The sequence below is a fragment of the Strongylocentrotus purpuratus genome, unplaced genomic scaffold (assembly GCF_000002235.5).
Source record: "Strongylocentrotus purpuratus isolate Spur 01 unplaced genomic scaffold, Spur_5.0 spur5_scaffold_15, whole genome shotgun sequence".
Taxonomy (NCBI): Eukaryota; Metazoa; Echinodermata; class Echinoidea; order Camarodonta; family Strongylocentrotidae; genus Strongylocentrotus; species Strongylocentrotus purpuratus.
Window position 1 is genome coordinate 36,073,038 of NW_022145600.1, and position 10,734 is coordinate 36,083,771.

General features: G+C 36.5%; 1 protein-coding gene across 1 annotated transcript; it reads left to right on the plus strand.

Moving 5' to 3' along the window:
- Positions 1–359: 359 nt before the first annotated feature.
- On the plus strand, positions 360–8,399 carry LOC100888194. Its single transcript, XM_011665137.2, has 6 exons — positions 360–756; positions 3,308–3,554; positions 4,241–4,300; positions 5,526–5,711; positions 6,484–6,567; positions 7,061–8,399. The coding sequence occupies exons 2-6, from the start codon at positions 3,315–3,317 to the stop codon at positions 7,199–7,201; spliced, it is 711 nt and encodes a 236-aa protein (XP_011663439.2). The 5' UTR covers positions 360–756; positions 3,308–3,314; the 3' UTR covers positions 7,202–8,399.
- Positions 8,400–10,734: the final 2,335 nt, after the last annotated feature.

A 10,734-nucleotide genomic window follows, 5' to 3' on the forward strand; every position in this document is an offset into this window, starting at 1 on the left:
CTTTTTTAAAAATTTGTATTATTTTTCTATCTCCATCTTTCTTTCTTTTTCTCTCTCTCCCTCTCTCTCAAACACTCTTACTCTCACACTCTCTCTCTCTATTTGCTACCCCATCTGACCTTTCTCTTTCCTATAATCTTGTAGTGTTCTCTTTTCTCATTTGACCAGCTTCTTTAGGAGAAAAGAAGGGCGTGTTTTATAAGAAGTTCGCTGCTGCTGAAACCTCATCAATACGTCATACACAAGTGTTTCAACTAATCCCTAGATTGAAATCATAGCATTGGTCAAGACGGGTCGTCTGAAGGAGAGAGAGAGAGAGAGAGAGAGAGAGCTCTCGGTGAATGGATGAGTCGAGAGGGGGTGTTCCTTACACCATTCCGTCATCGTTCCGCTACTAGAATCGGCTAAACTTCTTTTTGTTCGTCTTGGTTAATTCTTCTGCATACCACGTGCTGATATATCCTTTTGAATGGCATCTTCAATTCTTAGAATGGTTGGTAAGGATATAAAAGGAGCGTGTTTGAATAGTAGCTGGCCACTTATTGACCATATGATCGCTCAGAAAGATACCACGTGTCTTCATTCATTCTCAAGCATCTCATACCTCGATATCTTCCTGCGTTACTACGAAAAAAAAAATTTCTTGGGGTTTTTTGCCGATGTTTATTGTGGTTTTAGGATTGCTCTGCCAAATCCTGCCTGAATCTTGCCTGAGTTTTACCAATTCTCCATTTTCGCCTGTCTACATAATAATTGGTAAGTTAAAATGTATTTATTTTACCAGGAATTCATTAGTGTCATAATGTGTGATACCTTCAATTTAGTGCATTCACAATACAATCAAGCACAACTATTTATGGGGTTTTCAGTCAATTTGATTGCTTTTCTTATGTTTTTCTTCAGCTACTCATGCACCTGTTATTTCACGTGATTTTTTTCTAATTTCAATAAATTAAAATTGGTAAAACATTGTATTAAACGTCCCGCTTTTAAGGTGCTGGTACAGAGCTGTTATAGTGAGCGAGTGAAAAATAATTAAGCATCGGGGTTTTTCTGAGATTTCTTTCGTGAAAGTAAATGATTTATATTTCCCCTAATACGATCATGATTTTCCTGAGCGGTGCGCGCTTCGTGAAAAGAAAACCGGAAGTAACCCGAAATAAAGGCAGGGGCAATTGCCGCAATAGCAATTAACGCTAAGACATCATTCAAGGTCAAGCCTTACATGAATGTTAAAGATGGTTTGTCCATTTTGCAGATCTAAAAACCTGAGATTTCATAAATACAGTGGATTATTGAAGAGATCCATTAGTATGACCTTTCTACAGAATGAAAACAAAAATAGAAACAGACTATCAACGAATAAGTTCAAATGTTTAATTCGAAAATACTCGTACGTAATTTGAAACTAATTCGACCGTTATATCAGTTGAAATTGAGAATAGCTCCTCTGCGGCAAAATGAAATCAGCGCTAGATTTTCATTTTTGATAAAGATGTTTCATAACCTCTGACTGTAAAATTTAACTCACGATATATCTTAAACACTTCCCAGGTTTCATAGAGTTTGGAAAAGTCTTCAAAAGGGACTTGCTGCCTTGAAAACTCTTGTATTATATGTCGTGTGCATGTCCTTCTGTCGCATTGCAAACCAAATTGCCCCATTGCATATAAAGGACTCTACCAACTTATTTGTCTCGTTCAAATTCCCGTGTCTCAAACAGGGGCATTTCCAGAAACTTCAGAACCTTGTTAAATCCTTGTCTGAAACTCCCTCTCGTTCAAAATGACACAGGAATGTTCCTGTGCATCGGTTTCACGATACCTTTTCAAAGTACAAGTTCGCTAACAACCATTAACATGTGCGCTTTAAATTTAACACCTGTTTCAAAGAGATGTCGGTGAAATTGTACTTATGACCAAATGTGGTTTAATCGTGTGCGTGAGTAAAGGAAGGTTAGATTTCACTTCCAATTGAAAGCTGACTCTGTCACGTCATACGTGATAGCAATATTAGCACCCTATTTCGCCGGTATATCAAATTAAATATCATTTGTTCTTGATCTTTCAAAATGATTTTTATGAAATAGAGATAAAGTGTAGTTTATCTTCATTCAAATTAAAACTTATAATGAAACAGATCAAACAATCAAATAATTACTATGAAAGCGGTAAAGTAGTCTTTAATAATTTTTTAAAACGAACTGATCACACTGTAGACGAAAATGTGCAGATTATTACGATTAAGGGCAAACATTAGAGGAAAACAAATGTTCTTTCCTTTTCATTGTCTACCCATCCCTATTAGTATACTGTTTATCCGATTATCAGATTAGAAATGAAAATACAGACTTTATTCAGATAATGTATTTGTTAGATGAGATAACGACGGGTCGTTCTTTGTTTGGCTTTGAAATCAATACCGTATACAATGAATGCACTTACCGTGAAGCCCCCAAATAGCTGTAATTATCAGCTTGACCGACATAAAGAAGTAATCCAGTGATTGACTCTAGATAACAGCAAATATTTCCGCCCACCGCAATGGATGACAAACCTCAAGTTCATAATTTATTTCTTCTTTTTACTCCTTTAACAAGAACACTTCTGGTTACGTAAATTCAGATGCTGATACCGCATATCCTCCTTTGTGTTCCTGAAATTAAATAAAGTTAAAATTAATATAAAAAGAAAAGAAAAGTAAATCAACTGCGTTAAACAGAGAGAGAGAGAGTGAGAGAGAGAGAGAAAGAAATAGAAGGAGATAGGGTAATAAATAAATAGGGAGTGTGCAAATATACGAAGAGAGAGAGAGAAAGAGAGGGAGAGAAAGAAAAATAAAGGAAATGAAACGTGAGCATACTACACATTACAAGGATTAGAGGGATATGAAGAAAAAGAAAAACAAGAGAGGAGTTTAATGCTTTAGCGAGAGAGCGATGGGCAGAGATGATTGAGGAACATAGAAGAAGAGGAAGGGAAGAAGTTGAGAGGTTGAAAGAGGGGAGGGACGAGAAGAGAGAGAGAGAGAGAGAGAGAGAGAGAGAGAAAGAGAAAGAGAGAGAAAGAGATAGCAAGAGAGAGACACACACATAAAGGATGCGAGGAATAGAGATAGCCGGAGGAGCCCAAATTCAATCGTTTATATACAATGCTTTATTTCTTTCTTTTAATTTTTTTTTTTTTTTTTTTTGGGGGGGGGGAGGGGTTCGGTGACAGTATGTATGGAGAGAAAAAAAATGATTACTCTTGAAATTGGATTATGAAACTTATTTTGTCTTCTACTTCTTGTTCCTCTCCACTTTTAGTGCCGATATGATGTCTTTGAGATCCTTGGTCGGGGTCCCTGTCAGCTACCTGACCGTTGTCGGTGTGGTATGTTGTCTCGGTATTCAGCACACACAAGGAGCCTCCATCGTAGAAAAACTACACAGCAGCAGATCGAGAACGAAACGGCAGTCGACACTGCCGGGCGACAGATGCAAATTAGACAAGGGGATTCATAGACAACTGACAGAGATAGAAACAGATATACAGATGATCTTCATTCGTTATGTAAGTGATGTCTAAATCTTCTATTACTGCCATGAAGTCCTTCTTATCCTTGTCCACTGATTCATATGATTGTTATGTGAAATCCCCTCCCCCTCCCCACCCACCAATTTTAAGACTCTTAAGATTAATGTATAAACTAGATGAACCTTAAGTTGACGTAATGATCGATTTTCAAGACTGCTAATGAGTGTGGTGTTATTGAATCGGAGTACTTGACCATAATGGGACTTAAAAGATAATAAGGCAATCATGAAGTGGAAAGTGGATTCATTTCAGAATTCAATCAAGTCTGAGTACAATTTGTCATTTTATAGTGCATGGTGCATGACGTAATCATTTCTATCAGATTTAGTTGATTTTATAAGAATTTTCCAACTTGCTGACGCATTTGGAGACGTCAAATTAATGAAGGAGTTACACAAGAAAAAAATCAGTAGCTCTGTTACATCTTTTGACTATGAATTTCACCTTCACGCAACAAATGGATGAGAATTTAGGCCTTCAGACTTGAAAGCATCCAAATTTGCAGATCTTTAAAAAATACAGATAAAAAAAAAACACTATTTCCTCCAAGTACCCTTTTTTGACTAATGTATCCGTTTTACCAATGGTTTATTACGTATGTATCATAATTTTATTGAAATTCTTCTAACACGAGCTATGCAAATTATTCTTCTCATTTGCAGGTTTTTGATGCACCCGGAGCAGAATTATTAGAAAGCCGTACATGTTTCCCCCCATTACATGTAAGTATTTTAACGCTTTCACTGGGAAATAAAGAAGTTTTGGGTTTAAGCTTTTATCAAATAATTTCTTAATCAAAATTTTTCATTTTTTCATTTTCATCGCTTTGTAAAGAAACAAAATGTTATTTGCTTCCCTTTTGTTGTCTCTTTAATAAGATACTTACGGGAGAATTTGAAAGTCTTTTTTTTTTCGGAAGTTACCCAACAGCTAAAGACCTCATTAATTTGTAATGCTGACGTATACAGAAACGGTTTATGTTTTGGGGGGTATTATTGTTATTAGGCATTTAGCTACGCTATTCATATAGTAAACAAATATACCATGCACTGAGAGGCTCTAGTTGAAATTATGGATCGAGGTGGCAGGAATAGCACTATTTTCCGTCGCCAAGGGATCCATAATTTCACTTGTGGCTTGAAATATATTTGTTTTATATTCTTCAAACCAACCTTCATAATAATAATAATAATAATAATAATAATAATAATAATAATAATAATAATAATAATAATAATAATAATAATAATAATGTATACTGTCACTGAAGTAGTGTAGAGAGTAGTGAGAGCAGCGCAGACGACCGTACCGCGACCGGGCCGACACCGATATCACATTGATCTTGATCGATCGCATATCTATGACGTCATCCATGGTATAGTCCTATGGTATAGTAAAACTATACCATGGATGACGTCACTGTATAGCACATTTTTCTTATCGGTAACATCATAGCAATATTATGTTTGGTGACATGATGCTATGTTGATCAATCACTGAACAGGATTTCATTGATAAAAATGTAATTGACTATATCACAGCGCTTACGATAATATGCAACATAACAATTTAACAACAAATCATATCATAACATTGAACAAACAAAATAATAGCGAATCAAGTAGGAAATACGTACGCGTTAAGGAGTTTTTTTAAACATCCTCTGATGTAGCAGCTTTTATACTGGAAGGAAGTTTATTCCACTTCTTAGCTGCTGCAACAGTGAATGTGCGATCGTAGAGCTTTCGATTGGCTAGCTACAGAGAAATCTATAGATACTGGGGCAGCATTACGGGGGGGGGGGGGGGGGGAGGGGGTGGGTCGGGGATCTGTGATAGTAATACATACTGTTGCGCTGCCCCTGATGTGCTTTTTTAATATATGAACTTGTTTGCCTTTCTTTTGATCTTTCAAGTTGATTGATATTCTTTCTTTCCTTCTAACCAGTCATCAGGTCACAACGGCCAGTGGATTGCAGCACGTGTAGAGCAGATTCGTCAGTTCATGCCGTGGTATCGAGAGATAGAGAGTCATGTAAATCAACCTGATTCAGTTCTTCAAGCGGGATTCTATCCAGCTTTCTCAGGTCTTGTCAATTTGATCAATTCTACGATAGATCGTCTAGAACAAAGGGTAAGCTCTTCTTTTTATTCTTCTTCATCATGTTCTCCTTCTCAATCTTCTTCTTCTTCATCTCTTCTTCATCATCTTCTTCTTCTCAATCTTCTTCTTCTTCATCTCTACTTCATCATCTTCTTCTTCATCATCTTCTCATTCTCAATCTTCTTCTTCTTCATCTCTTCTTCATCATCTTCTTCTTCTCAATCTTCTTCTTATTCATCTCTTCTTCATCATCTTCTTCTTCATCATCTTCTCCTTCTCAATCTTCTTCTTCTTCATCTCTTCTTCACCATCTTCTTCTCCTTTATCTGATTCTTTTCACCTTCTTCACCTCGTTCTTTTTATTTTCTTTCCGTCACATGCAAGTTTTGTTTCTCTATAATTATTCTCTCTTCTGTTTTTTCAATCCTTATATGATGCTTGTCGGAATTTTCTCTTGTTTGCCCTGTATATACGCTTCATCTAAGGCATGCAACATTGGATTCTATCAGATGTGTTTCTTTTGTGTCACATTGATCCCTCCTTTTATTTTAAGTACATTAACATTGCTTTCACAATATTAATTTCACCTTCAAATAATCCCGATTAAAAGATTAATAGATACCGGCTCACTTCCAATATTGACCATTTAGACTTCATTTCCAATGTATAGGTACAACCGTAAGTCTTTGGTACGTCAGTGTACTCATTATGACTCATGATGTCACCGACACAAATCTCTTCATTTTGTAAATTCAAATTAATTTAATATTTGTATTTATCTATATTTCTCTATCATTGACAGGTGGAAACTCTGAAAAACCGCACAATCTGCGCATGTCCGGAGAGTGTATTAGATCCCTCTCCAGTGTTAACATCAAGTTGTCATGTAAGTGTTATATCTTCTTTTACACCAAACAAAATATGTAAAGGAAACTATTAATTTAAAGCAACTGGGATATTCGGTTTTAAGGCAATGATGCAGATAACGTATACAACAAACCATTGATTCACTAGATTTTGCAGGCTGCAGTAGAAATTAGGCAGATTCAAATACAAGGTATCGTACAATCAATTCTCTGCATCGCCAGTGTTTATGAACATTGAGAAGAAAAATACAAGACATGAGATTTTCATGAATATGGTGATTTTGTTACATTTTATTTATTTATTTCGAATGTGATATGATCTAGAAATAGCGTTTTATTCAAGGCTTAGGAGGATGTACGCAATTCCTCGGCAAACATTTATCTCGGTCTTAATTATTTTTAGCTTAATTTGAAAGGTTTCAGATATTCAAAGGAAATCTGCCGAATGTTTGCATGTTAAATGTTGAAGAAAACAAATGACACGATACTATTTATTTTATTTTCATGTTTTAGGTGGTGCCCCCACCCGATGTTATACCCCCCGAGTCTTTGCGAGCTCACGTCGCTAGTGTGATTAGGCTACTCCTTCAAATTATTAACGATCTTCACTCGAGACGGGTACGAGTAACTATATGCAGAAATATTCCATTGTGATGACGTAAGCATTCCAACTAGCCAATCACCGACTTCTGTTCAGTTCATTAACTTGTAATGGTATATCATTATTTATTAGCCAATTATCCTACAGAACTATCACCGCTAAGCCTATATGTCTACGCTCGTGTAAACTATCTCTCTATTTTTATTCTTTACAATCTATTACACTTTATTACCTCCAATATTTGGAGGAATTTGTTATTTATATTAATATTTATATGATTCCTTTTCACATTATTTATATATACGTATATACTTAAGACAAGTTTATGTCCATATTATAACTTATTCACACACATTAAAGAGTGTTCTATTTAAAATTGTGATACGTCTTTATATGTTTGGTCTATATGTGTTTGTATTCATCGTGTCTTAATTTAAGTAAGATATTTTAAAAATGTGTCTGTGTGTGTTTTAATTCGTATAAGTTTAAAAACGTTTTCATAACTTGATAATAGTTTGAACTTTGATAAGATTAAACTTGTAATAAATTAGATTGTTGTCGAACATTACACATATATAAAGCAAAAACTTTGTAACGTTTTGCATGTTACAATATAGAGAAAGTAGTGATATGTTGATGAATTGTGGATGTACAGGACTGTTACAGGCCTATTATTTGATATATGATATTAACAAATAGCCACATTAGATTTGAAAAAGTGAAACATTTAACTAACGGGTTTTTCTCAAACATTTCGATCCTGCCGAGAAAAGGAATGACTTTATATTTAAACAATTATATTCAACGTAATTGTTTGAAACCATCCTCGAAATAAACTGCGACTCTTCGAATAAAAATCAACATAACTGAATCTTCAAAATGAATTAACGGGAATTTTTTTAAATAGTTAATAATAATAATAATAATTATAAGAATACATTTGTTATAATGATAATAATATGGGGTTCTTGTATTGAGTTCCTGTCTGTCAGACTTGATACCATCCATACGCTCCCTGGCTTTATCATGACTGTCACCTTTACGCAATGATCCATGTAATGGTATCATATCAGTGAAGAAGACGACATTCTTGTCTATTCATAATCGTATGTTGTTGTGTTGTTCGTTTGGGACACGTGCAATTTGAAGTGTATTTTACTAGAGCATTATTTTTTCTCGCACGATCTATTGGAAGCTGGAAAACAATAATGACAGATTAATATATTGATAATAAAGTCACTTATTTTGTGCTTAAACAATTTCCTTCACGGCGAGCATTATTTGGTTGCGTCTCCGTACTCAAAAGAGTCTCATCGTTGAAATAAGAATTGAAGATGAGAATGAGAGAGAGAGAGAGAGAGAGCGAATGGCGGAGGGGGGAGGAGATAGAATAAGAAGTTCAAATGGCGGGCGAGAAGATAAAATGAAAATAGGAAAGAAGAAAAGAGAGAGAGAGAGAGGTGGGGGGGGGGAGAGAGAGAGAGAGAGAGAGATGGAGAGGGGCAGGGGGGGGGGGATAGAGGTGGAGGGGGGGTAGGTGAAACAACAAAAAGTTAATTAATTCGCCCAAAATGTGAACCTGTGGTTTCAATCTCATGTTTATGATGTGTCATGAAATCGCTTTAAAATTGAGACAATACAAAATCAAGAACAAATGACACCAGAGACAACAGAGATGTTTATTATTAAACAAAGTAATAAATAGGGCAAATGAAAGGAAAGTCACAGAGAAGAAGTAGAATAAAATATCCAGCTGACCTAGGTATAGAGTGCGCGAGGTTGTAGACAGGTGTGTGACATGCGTGTAAGCAGGGGCGTCGCTAGACTTTTTTAAGCGGGGGGGGGGGGGGTGTAGAGGCCAACGATTACCGACAAAACTAGCCACCAATTACCGACAAAATTTAATGTCCCAATATCTACAAATTTAACCCTATAAACCTGGGGCCGAAGGCTAAATTGTTTTTCCTATGGACTATCTATAGTACTTGCGTATGCGCAAATGGTCACTTTCCTCGACGACATAAATATACGAATTATTTCGTCAACTTAGTCAGCATCATAGCTATATACTATATTTTAATGCAGGCGCGGAGCTAGGATCTTATTTTAGGGAGGGGCGGAAGTGAGCAAGCAAATCACTTAAAGAGCGCGTGAAGCGCGCTCATTAGGGGGTGTGGGTGATAGGCCTCCCGCGTGAAGCGCGGAAGCTTAGACGTTTCCTTAAATTATTAGAAAAAGAAGACGATTTATTGTACCGTTCTCGACTGTTAATCCTTGTCTGAATGAATTCCCACCCCCCCCTCTCCCGCGCGAAGCTCGAAAGATTTGACGTTTCATTAAACTATTATAAAAAGAATACGATTTGCTGTACCGTTCTCGACTGTTAATCTTTGTCTGAATTCAGTTTCTTCCCCCCTCTCGCGCAAAGCGCGGAAGCTTTGAAGTTTTATTAAATTATGAGAAAAAGCAGACGATTTGGTGCACTGTTCTCGCCTCTTAATCCTTATCTGAATTCAGTTTTCCCCCTCCCGCGCGAAGCGCGGAAGTTTTGACGCTTTACTAAATTATTAGAGAAAGTAGACGATTTGTTGAACCGTGCTTGACTCTTAATAAGCCCTTATTTTCTAAATTCAGTTTCCCCCTTTAGCGTGAAGTGCGGAAGCTTTGACGTTTCCTTAAATTATTAGAGAAAGAAGACGATACGTTGTACCGTTCTCGACTCGTCTAAATGAAGTTTTCCCCTTCCGCGCGAAGCGTGGGATTTTTGGCGTTTCATCACATAAAGGAAGACGATTCGTCGTACCGTTTTCGACTCTTAAAAAGCCCTATTTGTCTGAATTCAGTTTTCCCCTCTCCCGCGAAGCACGGAAGCTTAGACTTTTCCTTAAATTATTAGAGAAAGAAGACGATTTTTCGGCGTTTCATCACAATATAGAGAAAGGAAGTCTCTTACCTGTCTTACCCTTTATTTTGTTCATTCCTATATTGTTACATACATGTCTGTTGTTAAGCATCTTTCTATTTTGTTAATTGTTCATTGTATATGTTAATTAAGCGCTTTGTATCTACTTGTAGAAAAGGCGCTATACTAATGTTCATTATTATTATTATTATTATTATTTCTTTAGCTGATATTATAGGAAAATGAAACTTCGAGAAAATACAAGTATTGTAGTTGTAGTCACTCTCGAAGTCGTCACAGCGGATAAAAAGTCACAGTTCGTAGGGAAAAGAACTTGTCGGCCGACCGACAATATACATCTCACCGACTTCAATCTTTTGCATTGGTATAGTACACGAGGATCGAGCAAGAATACCGACACAGCTGACCCGACACAGCAACATATTTACCCGCGTCTTTCTAGCTCCCTCGACGAGACGACTCCACCCAACAACTCCCCTCTCTCTTTTACTCCCACTCTTCCTTTCTCAGGCTCTTACCTCCCCTCTCTCCGCTCTTTCACCCCCTGTTTCTTTTGTTTCCCTTTTACTCTTTTTTCTTCTTTTTTTCCTTTTCTTTCTTTTTTTCTTTTCCTTTCTTTCCTCTCCTCCCTCTTTTTCTTTTTTCTCTTTGTTTCTTCTCTTT